The 16,534-nt window shown below is 37.0% G+C and overlaps 1 protein-coding gene across 2 annotated transcripts in view; it reads left to right on the top strand.

Moving 5' to 3' along the window:
• Positions 1 to 16,534, top strand: part of PALS1 (protein associated with LIN7 1, MAGUK p55 family member) — a 55,404-nt gene that overhangs the window by 35,131 nt on the left and 3,739 nt on the right. For both annotated transcript variants that reach the window (XM_063159308.1, XM_063159309.1), the window contains exons 4-13: positions 4,574 to 4,651; positions 5,346 to 5,492; positions 6,125 to 6,286; positions 9,359 to 9,436; positions 10,252 to 10,435; positions 11,481 to 11,552; positions 12,006 to 12,077; positions 12,782 to 12,949; positions 13,646 to 13,848; positions 15,129 to 15,239. In XM_063159308.1, the coding sequence (XP_063015378.1) occupies positions 4,574 to 4,651; positions 5,346 to 5,492; positions 6,125 to 6,286; positions 9,359 to 9,436; positions 10,252 to 10,435; positions 11,481 to 11,552; positions 12,006 to 12,077; positions 12,782 to 12,949; positions 13,646 to 13,848; positions 15,129 to 15,239 (1,275 nt within the window). The remainder of the gene's footprint in view (positions 1 to 4,573; positions 4,652 to 5,345; positions 5,493 to 6,124; positions 6,287 to 9,358; positions 9,437 to 10,251; positions 10,436 to 11,480; positions 11,553 to 12,005; positions 12,078 to 12,781; positions 12,950 to 13,645; positions 13,849 to 15,128; positions 15,240 to 16,534) is intronic.

Below are 16,534 nucleotides of genomic sequence, written 5' to 3'. Positions count from 1 at the left end.
GGTGCTGATTAAATTTCAGCTTAGGATTTTCTTGTTTAGGTTTGTCAGTAAGATTGTGCCAAAAGCAGGTAGAAGCACTTTAGAATATCCTGTGAATCTGTGAAAACTTCTAATCAACCCACTGTAATCATATGTTTGCAGTACATGTGAGCTTCCCTCTGGCTTGTTTATTCTTCAGTCTGTAGCCTACTTCAAACTCCTCACTGGGCTTGTTCACTGTGTCTGTGAGTCTGAAGGAGCCTTTTCAGTTACCTTCTGTTTGTAAGCTGCTCCCCCAAACATCCACTTTACATAAGCCTAGTTTAGGATTTCATTCAGATGCAGGCTAGAATTTTTGAACCTCCTTTTATCATACAAGGCGTTACAGATGTAACCCTTAAGAAAGCTGGTTCTTTCCCTTTGTGAATATTTGCTACTTAATAGAAGTTTTCAATAAGAAAATATGCCTAGGAAAACTCTAGGTCTGTTTCCAAATTCTTGTGTTTCTCCCCATTTCTCACTACCCCTTACCTTCCCAACATATTCTTTTCTTTTTTCAGGTGATTTGGTAAATCTTAAAATCAGAAGGTGGTGCAAAGCCAGTTTTGTGTCTCTTACCAGTCATGAATAAGGTTAAGCAAAAGGAAAATATTTCATTTATCCAAAATCTTTCAACCAACAGCATTTGATCATTATCCACAAGACTATTGCATACAAGACACATCACTGTGTTCTTTTTGACTCTTCATCTCCCATCCGTGTCTTGCCAGCCTTGAAATTCCTGAAAACTCAATATATTGCAAATGTCTGTTCCCATTTTCAGATGTAATCTAGTTTCTCAGTGACTCAGTTGCTTGTGTATTTAAGTGACTTGTATTTTGCAATATATTAAATAACATCCTGAAATGATAGAGCCAGAAATTCAGGACAAATATTTCTGTGTCTGACAGAAGTGTCTCGAGAGGATACCTTGAAGCCTCTGTTCACATCACTTTGTACTTCCTTGTCTTGCCTACGTAGAAGATCTTATGCTTGGTTTTCAGATCTTTTATTCATTTTTGAAAAGTTTCAGTATTAGTTATGTAGCAGTATGGAAGGAAATTATTTCTGCTTTAGAAAAACTGTTGGTGTTTTTGTTTTGTTTTTTTGGGTTTGTTGTTGGGGTATTTTTTAATCCTGACAATGTGTTTATATTGCATGTCTGGTTTTTCTTGTACTCTCATTTTTGGCTGTCTTTTGCTTTTTTTTTTACCTCTAAGCACAGGCATAAGAAACTCCCCCAGAAAGCAGCTCATTTACTTACTTCAGGGTCTTTTTGAAAAGACACTTGCAAAAGCCTGCTTTTAAGATACTGATAACATCTTGATGATAAAAGCCAGAAGACATTACAAGAGAGAAAAATAGCAGATACACGCATAACATTAATTTTAAATAGCAGGTAGTGCTAGTGTGCATATTTTAGTGCACAGGTCATGAGCAACAGTGTACAGCTCTGAAACTGTTTGGAGTGTGTGCCCCAGCTTAAAGCTACAGACATGTTTTGTTTGTGGCTTTATACTGTTCAAGAGAGCATCTCTTAATGGGAAAAGCATTTTACAACACAATTGCACAATGTAGCATGAAAGAGTCTTCCTTTAAAAATAAGTAATAATTAATATTATTTAGGGTTTTTTAATTTTCTAGTCCTCTTTAGAAAATTCTTAAAAGTGGTAGTATACATGTATGGTTAATTTTCCCACCAGTTCTGATGACCAGCCACTAACAACTCAAGTTTTTTTCTCATCTTTTTAAGAAACTTCAGTTGAATTAAAAGGGCGGAATGAAGCACTTGATCTTAAGGAATTTATTTGAGAAAGCTTATCTTCATGTAGTGGGGTGTACTCCAAGTCTCAAATAAAAATAGCCAGTAAACATCAAGTGTAATTAAATTGATTTTAAATCCATTTAAACTTGACCAAGATGGGGGCATGGATTATGGGAGCATGGTCTGAATCTTGACCTTGTAAGAATATTTGATACAGCATTCAAGACAGCTTATAACTTGGCCTGTAACAGCACATACCAAGTACCTTAAAGATGTTCCTGCTATTAAATATACTTAAGAGGCTCAATTTATATAGACTATGTTCCTAAATATTTTGGATGTGTTACTGTTTTCTTCTGCAAAATCAGACTAATGAACAAGATCCATACTGTTGAGGGGATGCACTGGAAGCTCATAACTTCTGGTGTAAGTGCCCTAGAATGTGTGTGTGTTCCATCTGACAGTCCTGCTCACCTGCCAGTGAACAACAACAGAATTTTGCAGCTGCAGTTAATTTCTGAATGCTTCGTATCAGTCCAGCACATGCCTCCATCATACATGCCTACAAATTGTGGTGTCTGTAATGAAACCAAATGGCTAATTCAGGGGTTGGGGGGGAGGTTCTTGATCTAAAGGTAACATGATTAACAATAAAAACTAGTCTGAAGAGTTAAGAAAATACAGGTATTGCCACATACTCAGTGTGAATCATCTGTGCTGTGTGTAGTGTGTCACTCCTGGAATGACAGACTTCTTCAAATTTCTTAGTCTGAAAAAGCTCTGGGATTTATTACCATGAGTTACAAAGGACTCTGGCAAGCAGCACTATTGCTGTAATAAGTGGTCTATAGGGCAGCCTGAAGCTTTCCTAGAGCTTCATTAAATAAACAAATGAGAGTTTTATGTTTTTCTTAAAGGGGGTGGGGGATATATTAAAATTTTTAATAATCAAATTATTCAAAGCAGAAATTCAACTTGAATAAAGGATGTTTACTGCACACAGAGTAACTGGTTGAACCAGATTACTTTCTTTTCCACTGTCAAATTCCCAGCCTCTGACCTAGCATTCAGAAGATTGTGTTCCTTGCAAGACTTCCAAGTTGCTTTCTGAGTAGGTTTTCCAATTAAAAGATCATAAAGATTTTATAAATAAAGCTTTAAGGCTTCTTGTGGCTTCTTCAAAGCCTCTTGAAAGTTAGAGACCTTAAATAAACCTTTATGAGAAAGTCTTTTGTATAGAAGAATCTTTTCTTTCAAAACAGAGGAAAACTTGTCAATGAGATGTCTTTTGCTGTGTTCTGTTTGCTGTGTGACATCCTAGAATTCAGTTTAAGCCAGGTGTAATAGCTTCCCTTCTAATTTAGACATATGACTGAAGTATGGACTTTGTGAAGCTGAACTCTTTCTGTTCTCTATGATTTTAAAGAAACCACTTAAAAAAAACTAGGTAAATCTGGCTTCTTCTCTGACTGTTGTAAGGTATATTACATTTGCTCACCATGAGGCATGCTCTAGAGATGTCAGAAGAAAGGCTTTTGGAGATTGTACCAAGTTTACTGCAAAGCACAGGAGCATGTTCACTGTGACACTTGTCTTGGCAATCTGAGGATCTTGCTCCATGGGCACAGTTCATTTAGTAGCTTCTCCTAGAATTTAAGTGTTGTGACTTGAAAGTTTTCTGTGCTGTTTTCTGGTAGTATCCAAGATAGCTGTTAGCTTTTCTGTAGATAATTGCTCCTAATACAGATGCTTTTCTGACCTTTAGATACTGTTAGATCATACAAAAAGCAGAATTATTTTCTCATTGAAACTTTCTTGTTTCTCTGATGTCACATTACCTCATCTGTAAGAGTCAAAAGCTCTTGAACAAAATGTTTTCTCTTTTTCTGAAAGCTGCTGCTCTGATTTGTATAATCTACTCTTGATGTCTTTGGATTCATTTGTGCAGTTGCACTTGTGTGCCTTTGGTCAGATTAGGCCAGAGGATAATGGCTTTGGAAAGCATCTTCAGCCTCACTTCTGTGTAAGAGCACTTCCCTGCTCTTGGCTCTCTGTATGAGCATACCAGTATTGGCAAGAGATGATGGCAAGGCTCATTTAGTAACTGTATGAGAAGGAAAACTTATTTTGGCAGCTGAAACTGTGTGAGCAAAAACTATCCTTGTGTTAGTGTGGATCATTTTGGAAGGAGCCAGAGAAATCAGGGAGGGACCTTTTGAAGTTTTAATTTGTGCACTTCCTGAGACGAGCTCCAGGATGCATTGCAAAACCTGTCTCAGAGTCTTTGGCCTTGCTGCTGGTGGAAATAGTTTGCATAATAGGAATATGATAATCTACTTTTAAGGAAGAGGAAGGCTAGTCACATTAATAAGAAATTACTCCAATTTAAAAGCCCAGCATAGTCTCATAAAACACTTCATTGTGACTGATTTCACTGCCATGAAATCGCTAACTTTCATTGTCTAGAGGGTTTTTTTTGTGTGCATCTTTGTGATACCTGAGCTCATTGGCAGTCTCTGATATTGACAAATCTGTGTGAGGTACTGCATACCAAGTTAGATTTGGTAGATTGTTACTGAGGCAAGATGTGCTGGGTTAGTCCTGTGATCTCATTGCATGTTTTCCTAATGTGTACCAGATTAATTAATCAGCAGTAGTGTAACAACTACATGGATATGCTTTGCTTTCAGTAAAATGAGTAATTGCAAGTAGGGGGTTGTGCTTGAGTAGGAGAGGGAGGATTGATAAATCGCTGGCTAGATTTAGTTTTACTGCTTGATTTCTTTTTAGGTACAGAGTGTTTTGAAACCCAGCCACCATAAGGATGGACAGGAGCTTAATGCTTTGCTGAATGCCCCTCACATGCAGGTAAAACAAAATGAAACTTCGAATCTAATGGATCTATTTCTTGATGCTGTTTTCAGTGTAACTTATTTTTTGCCTTGGGCTGACTGGGCAAGTATGAATTTTATTCCTCAACCCTAATTTTTCTAGGATAAGGAATTTGCAATTTCCAGAAACTAATGGAACTTCTAAATGAAGTGTAGTACATGATTGTATTCAGCCCTTGCTACAGTCTGTATGTATTACAGGGTGATTTACACATAAACAACGTAGCAGTAGGTCAGTGGGAACAGAGCAACACATGAGCTGCTTTGTTTATTTGTTTTTACCTTTGGCAGTTGTTTCATGCTTACCTTAGGGTGCATAATGGAAATTTTGTCCTGAGGTGGTGATGCAAAAGTAGTTTTCTCTGCAAAACTTACTCTGAGTCTGCAGACACGTACATGCTAAAAAATCAGACATTGATTTACTACAGATAAGATAGAAGTACAGTCACAGTTGTGTTCAAAATTGCTTTTATGTTATTTTCTATTCTGAAAGCTTTGAAAAAAAGTAGGTTCTATGTAGCTGTGATAAATTATTTTTTTTATTGTTTGAGTCAGTTTTCAAGGTTCTAAAACCTGCAAAGACTGTTGAAATTGCAGAATTTCTTCTACTGTTTTGTATGCATATCAAGTGTGATATTTTCTGTAACTGAGCTGATTTTGTTTAACACTAGGCACTTCTACTGGCTCATGATAAGGTTGCAGAACAAGAAATGCAACCAGAGCCTATGACAGATGAAAAGATTTATGAGAATGTTGGCATGTATGGAGGGGAGACGGTTAAGATAGTTCGCATTGAGAAAGCTCGGGATATTCCCTTGGTAAGTACTGGTGTTACTCAGTTGTATGCAGAGGAAGCAATCCTTTTTGTCCTTTCCAGATTGCTATGAAATGTTAGGAATTCCAATGCCAAGGTAGTGTTTAACTTGTAAACACTCTCCCTCCCTCTGAAATGAGAAACAGTCATAGACAGTAAAGCTGTGTTTAACTTGAATTGGGCAGTAGCCATACTACCATGTAAAATCTGTACAACTTCTCTCAGCTTGGGTTTGGACAGATCTTGGCAAGAGTCACTATCCCAAGCTTGCTGCAAGGGAGCTTAAACCTTGTGCAAGCCAGGTGTAGGTTTTTATGGTTGGCTAGTTTCTGCTTTTGGGCTTTGTTTAGCAGTTATAATCTGCTATTTACATCTTTCAAATAAGAGTTTCCTTAGAGCTATCTTTATAAAAAAATAATTAATCCTACAGTGTAGGGCAATTAAATTCTTCAGTCTTTAGTGTAGGTTGAAGGAGTTAAGCAGTGGTTTTTTTGAACTGGAGTGTTGTGTGTATGCATCCAAGCTGTTACTTGCATTCTCTTTCAGCATAGTTTTTCCACGTGCTTGGAATATATACAATAGATGGCTTTGAGTTTCACATATATAATAAATTCAGAATGTGTTGCTGCTACACAGGGTGCTACTGTTCGAAATGAAATGGATTCTGTTATCATCAGTCGTATAGTCAAAGGAGGTGCTGCAGAGAAGAGTGGGCTGTTGCATGAAGGGGATGAAGTTCTGGAGATCAATGGCATTGAGATCCGTGGAAAAGATGTTAATGAAGTTTTTGACTTGCTGGTGAGTTGGAACACTTCTTATTTCCTTTGCAAAAAATACTCATTTCATGAGTCTTAAGCCTATTGACTCTGCTTGTCATTTTACTCATATTTAGCTTCAGAAGTGTTTTCATTCTGGTAGCTGGTGTCCATATGTGGAGGTACATTTCAAGTTTTCTTTCTGACACATAGGATGATACTGACAAGTATAATTGCTGTTACCTGGAAAAATGAAGCCAACAAATGTGGAAGCGTCAAGATGTTGTCTTCACACTTACTTTTAATGATTTCTGAGAAAACTTTGTTTAGCTCTGAAAAGCCATCATTTTTCATCTCTGATTCAGTCCACAAGTAATAAATGTGTGGCTGGTTTGTAGGTAATTTTCTTTATAGCAGTTTACATGGTGCTGGGTTTAGACTGAAACAGTGTTGATAATGCACAGTTGATAATGCACAGTGTTTTAGCTGTTGCTGAGCAGTGCGTGCACAGTGTCAAGGCCTTCTCTGCTTCTCATTGTCTGCTGCCTGGGGTGAGCAAGAGGTTGGGAGGGGACATGGCTGGGACAGCTGACCCAAATTGACCACAGTGATGTGAGTGGCCATGTAATGTCAGGCTGAGCAGTAAAATCTGGGTGGTGATTGCTTTTGCATCTCTTGTTGAGTTGGAGTTTTTCCACTTCACTTATTAGACTGTTTTTACCTTGACCCACGAGATTTTTTTTTCTTGCATTTGGTCTTCCAATTCTCTCCCTCAACCTGCTGGGAGAGTGGAGTATGTTAGGAGCTGGCTGGTGCTTAAGTTGCTGGCCAGACTTAACCCACCACAAATTATATCGCATGGAACCTTTTTGTGGCTAGACTTACTACTCTTTCATGCCTGGTAAAAGCCTTTTGTCTAGCAGTTTACTTGCATAGACATTTTCTTGTCTATTACACCATTCATGACAAAATTATACTTTAGTTTAAAAGCAGCTAGGCAAGAAATCCATCAGGAATTAGTAAGTTAGAGGTACTCACTTTCAAAAAGGCACTGTGAGAAAAATGTCAAAAGCTGGCAATTACCACCAGTATTTTCTGTTGCCCAATTTCATTCCTTTCACGCTTTTCCCTGGTACCTGCTTTGGATCAGTGTCCAAGACACCCAGAACCCAACTCTGAATCTTTGGTCCAATTGCAGCAGGCAAGACCATATTGTCCGAGTGGAAACAGATAAAAATGATTTTTTGTAAGATTTTTGACTTTGACACAAAACATTGGAAATATCAAGTAAGACTTACTTAGTAGGGAGTTTGCGGGGGGGGCGGAAAGAGGAGAAACATATTTAGTAAATCTTCAAATTACTTAGTAGGTTTATGCTCTAGAGACAAAGCAGAATCAGGACAAAGAGGTTCAGCTGTAGGTTGTGTATTGTAGGAATAGGAGACAGCAATGTCCATAGATGAAGTTGTCTTATGGTACAGTTAGACACTGGTTTTTAATGGACAATTTCCATCTTCAGTTGGGCTTTTTTCTAAAATTTTATTTTAAAATTTTTCATCTATTTCATCCAGTGAGATCAAGTGGAAGGAAGTAGAAGCAGAAATGTGTGAGGTTTGGGCGTTTTTGTTTTACTGTTTTTAAATCAATTAGAAAGATGCTTACAATTCTTTGAGAAGCCTTGAATGTCCTCTTTTTTGCATCAGATCTGAGATTTTTCATGTTTTGTGATTGTCTCCATTGCCATCTGTATTTTTTTAAAGCCATATTTAGCCAAGTCCTGTGCTTCTGAAAGGAGTGTTTTGGAGGTGATTAACAGCAGTTCAAGTCTGGCAGTTTTGTTCTCTGCAGAGAGCTTATTCTGCTCCTGAGTACCTCCAGCAGCCTAGGGTTAAAAAAGAAAAGGTGTAAAGCTGAATTACATTAGCATAAGAGAAAATCAATTTGCTGAAAATGAAAAATAAAATAAACACAACTTTGTGGATTTTTAGAGTATATTTTTAATGCAACGAATTTTAAATAATACTTTTTATCCTTTATATGTCATCATTTTTGTTTTGTAATCTGGAAATGAAGTTCTAAAATACTTTAGACCCCCCCAAAACATTTCAAGCACAGGAGAAAGAAATTACTTCCCTCCTTAGTTTTGCCTCACTACTTCCTACTCAAGTGATAATAAGCTACACCTGACTTTTAGACTAGACTTTTCACGTGATCACTGTGAGATTATATACATTCCTTGTGGACTGAAAATAATGGATTTTCCTTTCTTGCAGGCAATGGAGCTTGTTCAAGTTACATTTACTGTATTTAAGCCTTAGTTCTGAATTTTCTGAGATACATGCATTTTCTTGTTTTATACAGGATAAATTGTTGTGTTAAGGTTCATAGAATGGTGTATATGACGTGAAACATCTGTAGACTGTGTCACAGGTTGTCACTTGCATTTTATCAAGATATATTTTATGTGTGCAAACACATTCTGCAAGTGGAAGTATGTAAACAAAGAAGATAAAGTCAAGACATTTATTATGTTCTTTCTTATCAAGGATGACTACAGTGTTGGTATTGAGCACTTCACATATGCAAGATTTGAGTATCTTAGCAAAATATTTAAACAGTGTTTTGAATTCTTTAGTAATATTAACAGCATAAAGTCATTGGACAAATGTTTAGATTTGAAAGCACTGTTCCATTTTAACAGTCCTAGAAAAATTAAAATTTTTAATATATTTTTACATTCCAGTAGACCCACTTGTTGGTATTTTTGAACAGAACAAGAACAATTGTTCTGTTTGAACAGAACAATTATCCATTTCTCCTATGTCTCTGCTTGACAGAACAGCAGCTGCTCCATTTCAAATAGAAATAGTTTATTTTCAAGAAAGCTAGGCTTTTGAAATCTGAGTATCAACACTTAGTTTTCTAGTCTTACTGAATCACTGCATCTTTGTCTGTACTATATATTTTAAACCAGGTCAGTGGTAGATGATGGAGTGTTAGGTACAACTTCGAATGGGAATTTTTAAAGCATTTTCTAAAACGTATTATTTATTGAAATTCTTAACCTTAAGCCATATTTTGATGCTGTATATGAAGAGCCTATTTTTCCTCTCAGGCTGACATGCATGGGACTCTGACCTTCGTATTGATTCCCAGTCAGCAGAGCAAGCCACCCCCTGCGAAGGAGACAGTTGTAAGTAGCTCTACAGGTGTTCTTGTACTTGCTGAAGAGTACCTTGTTTTACCAGTAGTGTGTTAAAAGTTCTTCTGCAGGTCCTTTACATTGTGGAACAAACCTAAAACTTAACAATTTAAATTGATTTTACTTGTGATCAGACTAACACCTGAATTAAGCGTTGAAAATTATTAATGATATCAAACTGAAACTCTTAGTACAATTTTAACTCAGCTTCTGAAAGAAGTTGTAAAAGTAGAACTTCCTGTGGTTCTGAGGTTCTTATTTTGAATTTCTGTATTTTGTGTGTGTCTGTATATATATAATGTATGTATGTATGTATTAAAAAAACTTGGGCTGTTGAAACTTGAGAATATGCATTGGGAGGAAAAGGTAGAATGTTTCAAGAAAAAATGCCCAGACATTAATGATTGGTGACAAAATACTTTACAAGTGAAACTTCACTTTAAGTCCAGCAAATGAGTTTCAGTCTGTGTATTTATTAGGTACTTTAAGCAATCACAATACCTCTCATGATTTTTGAATGCAGAGACCTTAAATCAGTAGCTGGGGGGATTGTCTCCTAGAGTGCTGAGGAAATTGCATGTTAAATTCAACCCTTTCTGTCCAGCCTAGCACGACTGTGTCTTTTCCATTGCTAACCTAATGATTCCATTCCAGTACCTCCTGTATGCCCCAGATAAAATTTCCATTTTGTAGAAGCTTGGAGTTTTTCTATATCATAGCTCTAATGCAATCACAGGAAGAGAAGGTTTCATTCTTCAGAAGTCACTGGGGTCTTTTCCCTCTTTTTAACCTTTGATCTCCTGCAGATACACGTGAAAGCTCATTTTGACTACGATCCCTCTGATGACCCTTACGTGCCCTGCCGAGAGTTAGGCCTGTCTTTTCAAAAAGGAGACATACTCCATGTGATCAGTCAAGAGGATCCAAACTGGTGGCAGGCTTACAGAGATGGAGATGAAGATAATCAGCCACTGGCAGGCCTTATCCCTGGTAAATAAAGCTCTAGAAAAAGTGTGACGGTCAGTCAAGTTAGTTATTATAGCCACACAGGAGCAATACTCAGGTTTTCAAAGACTTGTGTACTCTTTAATATCTGTTGTCTTAAATATATCTGTGTCTTTGAACCATTTGCAACAGAGCCTACTGTTGGGCATCACCATGTCTGGAGTTAAATGCAGAGTAAAACTTCTGCTTTCACTGCCCCTTTCAGGAGCTCTCTGCTCTTCCTTTACTCCTCCACCACGGGGACTCAGCAGATTCAGAGTTCCCTCTGCTGGCTGCAGCAGAGATGTGGGACTGCAGCCCACCTGCTCTCTGGAGATGGGTGCAGCTCTGAGGTTTCCTACCTTTTCCAAACAAACCACTTGATACAATTCCTATTTGTGGTCACTTTTCAGATGTTTTCACTTAACAAAGGGCTTCAGTTACTTGTGGCAGACTTCCTTTCTCAGTGTTGAGATAGGAATAACAGGATAACAGGATTTTCAGACTGAAGTCTGTTCATAATTTTTGCATAGTAATATATGTTGCAGCCTAGTTCATTAAAGACCTGCTGCTTTGTTAAACATGGTGAACAAAAGACTTTTCAAATTCCATAGAATATCACACTGTAACTTTATGAAGCTTGAATAAATTGAGTGAAACATTGATTTAAATACAGGCTAATCTATTTTAAACTGAAGTTCAAAATATTTAATATAAATAGAACACATTTGACATACAAAAATAATTAGAAAATTACATCATCTTAGTAGGGAAATGTAGTCTTTCCTGTACTTTCCCTTTTCCAAGCAAAACTGTCTAGTATACAACAAATACTCTGCAAGTCTCTTTTGATGAATATATTTCTGAAGTAATAAATCAGTTTTGCAGCAATTTTGGTTTGTCTTTTAAAATTTCTTTTGTATGTTAATTTCTACTAGAACCTTCAGAGATGTGAAAGATTAGGAAAGAATTAAATTAGTAAGTCATTATGAAAAAGCATGGAAATGGTTTCTAAATGTTAATGACTCTTGTGCTTTTTTAATGCATCAAGGAAAAAGTTTTCAGCAACAAAGAGAAGCAATGAAGCAAACCATAGAAGAAGACAAGGAGCCTGAAAAATCAGGTGGGAGAAAAAAAATATCTTTTGTAGCGGTGTTAATTAGTGTTAACACAGAATCTTGTCATGGTGGAGTTGTAGAAAAATCTCCTGGTGTGGTTTTTGTTTATTTGTAATACAAGTGGGATGATTCTTTGAAATTCTTCATGTAAATAAAAGTCTGAATGGAACACTTTGTTGTATAAATCACGTGGGTTTTTCACAACTATGTGTGCTGTAATTAGTATGATGTAGAGAATTTGGAAAGCCCCTTTTTTCATAAAGAACTTCATCTGCTGTGACTTGGTTGAAGTCCTTGACATTTGCTTAATACACTAAAGCATTGTAATCAATAAAAGGATATTATGCCTTCTGAAAACTGCAGAATAAATTCTCCACTTTAAAGATCCTAAACATGGGCAGAATAGGAAGATTTTTGTTGTATGGGTGTTTGATTGTCATAATTTCTATTTTGCTTAGGAAAACTCTGGTGCGCGAAGAAGAACAAAAAGAAACGGAAAAAGGTTTTATACAATGCAAATAAAAATGATGGTAAGGAACAACTTTTGTACAATGTGTGTAATTACTAACAACTATAAAAGATTGTGAAGAGAATGCTGAAATTCAGGATATGATGTTAGAAATGCTAGCAGTAAGTTCTGTGTAAGAGCAATGCTATGTTGTGTTGTAGCATTTAGTGAAAGATGTAAAAGACGTGAAAGGATTTGTAGTGTCTTTATTAAAGATCAGATAGTAAGAGAAAAAAACAGATAACTTTTTAGGCATAGAAGCACTCATTATTTTACAATGATGAACCAGTTTATTACAGCTTTGTAATATAATCTCACTCTGCATAATTAAACTTCATAAATGGAAACGTGACAGATTTTATAGGCTATGTTCTTACAAAAGTACTTTGGAATTGGGATGATAGTTGCTGCCTTTGGCTATAAAGTGTTACTCTTGTACTAGAAACTTTTTTTTTTCTGCAAAAAAAAGTTGTTTCTGGGGTTTGTGCTACTAGTTACATGAAGAGTAATGAAGAGTAATAAGTGGAATTTTTTTTTTTTCCCCCAAGAAAGGGAAAAAATTCTCATCATACTTGGGCACATGATAGTCTTTGGGTTTCTGTTGCTTTGGTGAGTCAGCTGCTGGGCAGAGACTCAGGAACTGTCTGAAATCTGATACTGCATGACAGGCAATACATGAAACTGGCAGTAGAGTACTTTGTGACCGTTTTATCGTTCTCTCTCAAGATTATGACAACGAGGAAATTTTGACCTACGAGGAAATGTCACTGTACCATCAGCCAGCAAATAGGAAACGTCCCATCGTGCTGATCGGCCCCCAGAGCTGCGGGCAGAACGAGCTGCGGCAGAGACTGATGAACAGCGAGGCGGAGCGCTTCGCCACCGCCGTGCCCCGTGAGTGTTCCGAGCCTGGGCTGCAGACAAATCCTGCTCTGTTGGAAACAGTCACTGGGAGCTTGGGGCTTTGGGCAGGGTATATTATGCTCTTGGAAAAAGGGAAGCTAATGCAAATCCAGTATTACAAACACAGTGTTCCAGAGGCATTATAAGACATGCATTTATATCGGTTTGAATATAATTGGAGTGTGTCACAGAAGTTCAAAAAGAAGCCAGTATAAATGGACAAAAAACTTTTAATCAAATGTTCTGCATAAATTTAGGTTTAGGTGGCTTTAGTGCCCTCCCAAACCACTTGTATTTCAGTGAATATTATATTTTTAATGTCTAATGTACCCTAGATTATGTTTACAAACCATTCAGCAATACCTGTTTGTTGAAAAACAACTAATAGCTGTTTTCACATTCAGAACACAACTGCACAATTAAAACTATTTTTTTTTTTTGCAGCTTACTATTTTTTTCCTCTAGTTAATGTAAAAGAGACCTCTAAATTAAGTTTGACAACTTAATTTGACCAGGGACATTTATTGTGGAAAATAAAATACACGGATTTCATGGATATTTCCTGTGTTGGGCTGGGGAGGGTATGGGGGTTGTGTTTGCATGATTAGCAATATGCCTGCTAAGGAAACAACTCCTTCTTTTTTTCAGTTCTATACGTGTATCACTGTCTCAATTCCTTTTTTGCAGATACTACTCGGAGTAGGCGAGAGACTGAGGCAGCTGGCAGGGATTATCATTTCATCTCCCGCCAGGCGTTTGAGAGTGACATAGCTGCAGGGAAGTTCATCGAGTATGGGGAGTTTGAGAAGAACCTGTATGGAACGAGCATCGACTCCGTGCGGCAGGTCATCAACTCGGGCAAGATTTGCCTTTTAAATCTTCATACCCAGGTATGGCACAGCTCTTGCCTGTCGTGTTTTCATTGTAGAAGCTGCTGTGAGTTATCTGTCTCTCTGGTTTATAAAATGAGCGTGTTTTCAAGATCCATATTTGTGTTTATGCCAGGATGCTCAGTTCCTCTATTCAGTTCCTTGTTTGCAAATGTGCACATCTTTATCTGTGCTGCAGTTGACAGGGGTCTTAGTTTTCACCAGCTTTAAGTATCTGGAAACCATCTAAAATTAAAAATGAATTAAAATAAAATTTGTGTATCTCCATCTTCCAATTACTCTGTGATCTCTGGGGTTTTTGAAGATAGAGAGGACATTGTTTGTGATTATACTTGGAAATTGCATTTCAGGAATGTTTGTGCAGTTTCCAAATACAGTTCAGAAATGAAGTACATCACATCAACACTATTGAAAAAAACATTTAGCTGTGACCTTTTGCTTATGAAGAGAAAAACCATGCTTGTATACCTCTATTTGGAAATTTAGTCAAACATGGTAAGAGGCTGAGCCTTGGAATGCAGCCTGTTTTCTGATACATATGATATGTATGAGGCTTGCTGCTGTTGTAGATGCTGCAAAAAAAGCCCTAAAACTCAGCCATATCACTAAGATGGGGTGGTAGTATTGAAGCTATGGTTAGTCATCAGTTAGTCATCACCAGCTGGGACCATGTGATACTTTACTAGCATAGCTCATGGGCATTGCAAAGCATGTCATGAGATGAAAATTCATAACTCTAAAAATTTAGCTGATTCTGTGGCTATAAAAATTTATCTCGAGACAAGTTGTTTATCCCAAGACAAACCTGACAAAACAAAATGCTACACATACAGTAATAGTGCATCTGATGTCTTCTATTTTAATCTTCATAACACAAAAGGTTGAACTGTAGTTTTTCAAGTAATCTGTAATACTTAAAGACTCTTCTCCCTGTTCAAAGCTGATACCTTTTCTTAGAATTGTACAACAGCTAGTTCAATGTAGCTAACCTTTTTATTGTTTTTACATACCAAAAGATCTGTTCCTTCTGTTCAGTTATGAAGAATATTCTTGAAAAAAAGTAAATATTTCAGTTTCATGAAGCTGAAAAATGTTGGAATATAAATAAATTCAAGGAAATGGTGTCTGAACTCTGAATGCTGTTACAGTTAATTCTGTTGCTGTTAATATATTGTACAGTTGTGTTTGAAGAGTGTATTATGTTATAGCATGTGAATAGTGCATCGATAAATGCCCTTTTCCTGGGTGAAACTGTTAAATATGTAAACCTGTTTTTGCAGTCACTGAAAACACTACGTAACTCTGACTTGAAGCCATATATTATATTTGTTGCACCACCTTCTCAAGAAAGACTTCGTGCTTTATTGGCCAAAGAAGGGAAAAATCCTAAGGTAAAGTGTCTTACACTTCTTGTGAAACCATGCTGGGTTTGGTGAACAAATAAATGCACATAAATCTCCTTCCTTGGGATGGGGTCACGGTGAGGGTGCTGGCAGTCAGCACTGCAGTGAACCAGTGTAGTTGTGCTCCAGGCAGACAATGCTGAGGGAAGGGTTCATTCAGAATGCTCTTGCTTAAAGGGAATGCACTGCTAATTCAGTAATCCTGGGGCACACTGTCTGCATTGGGGTCCCTGCATTTGGGTACAAAAACATGACCTTTTATTTCAAAACTGTGGAAAACTCAGTTTTGTCCTCTAAACCTGGGAGTAATTCTAATGGAGCAAAGGATTAGTGGTTTTCATTTCAGAACGTACCTGCCTTTGGAAAAGCATTTACTTGAAAATCCAAAACTCTTCAGCTAAAATTATTTTTAACCTTGATCTTGTGGGATCGCTCTTCGTTTTTAACCAGTCATGTCCAAGATCTGAGCTTATGAGATTATTTAGTTTCTCAGAAGTTAGTTCTGCAGAATGGACTTGAAACCCAAAGAATAAACCAGGACATCTGAAAGCTTAGAGAAGTTCCTTATCAGGCTATGATATACCAAGTGCTTATTGCTCAGGCAGTGGAATAGGTTCATCATCACCTTTTTAACTGAAATCTGCCCTGTAGTCATTGGCAGGTGCCCTTTGCCACCACAGTATCTTCAAAGTACTAATTGAGCATAATGCATTTCATACTAAGGGAAAACAATCTTCCCAAGATAACTCACAGTTACTCCTGACACAGCTGTTGCTCAGGAATTATAACTCACTGTGTTCTGTAGCTGTGTTGTTTTGCTCTCCTTGTTTGATGCAAGGGCGATTTATTACTTGTGTGTCAGATTTTAAAGTCCATTAAAGTCCAAATGTTGAAACAGAAGAAATTTCCTTTTTTTCCTTTCCTCCCCCTGTGTCAAATATAATCATAGTCTTTAAATGGGTGTTTCTTCCTTCATGTTTATGCCATGAAGAAAACGTTATTTTATCTAAATATTGCATCTTATGTTCTGGATTTTTGTTGCAATATTCAAGGAATCCATTTGCAATAAAAAGGGGTGCATTTCTTGCTGTTACACTGTGCCTATTTTCTTTCTGACTAATTGTATTGGGGTTGTATTTATTTCAATTGGGTCAAATCCCTTTCCTGATAAAGAAAAAGGTATTTCTTGCATGTATGCTCCAATGTTGCTCTGATTTTATCAAGAGTGTGTAATGACTAAGAAAAAAATCCTGAAGGCCTGAAAGTTCCTTTTGAAATATCCT

The sequence above is a fragment of the Melospiza melodia genome, chromosome 6 (genome assembly GCF_035770615.1).
Source record: "Melospiza melodia melodia isolate bMelMel2 chromosome 6, bMelMel2.pri, whole genome shotgun sequence".
Classification (NCBI taxonomy): Eukaryota; Metazoa; Chordata; class Aves; order Passeriformes; family Passerellidae; genus Melospiza; species Melospiza melodia.
The sequence above is the reverse complement of the archived record's forward strand: the minus strand, read 5'-3'. Positions and strand labels throughout refer to the sequence as shown.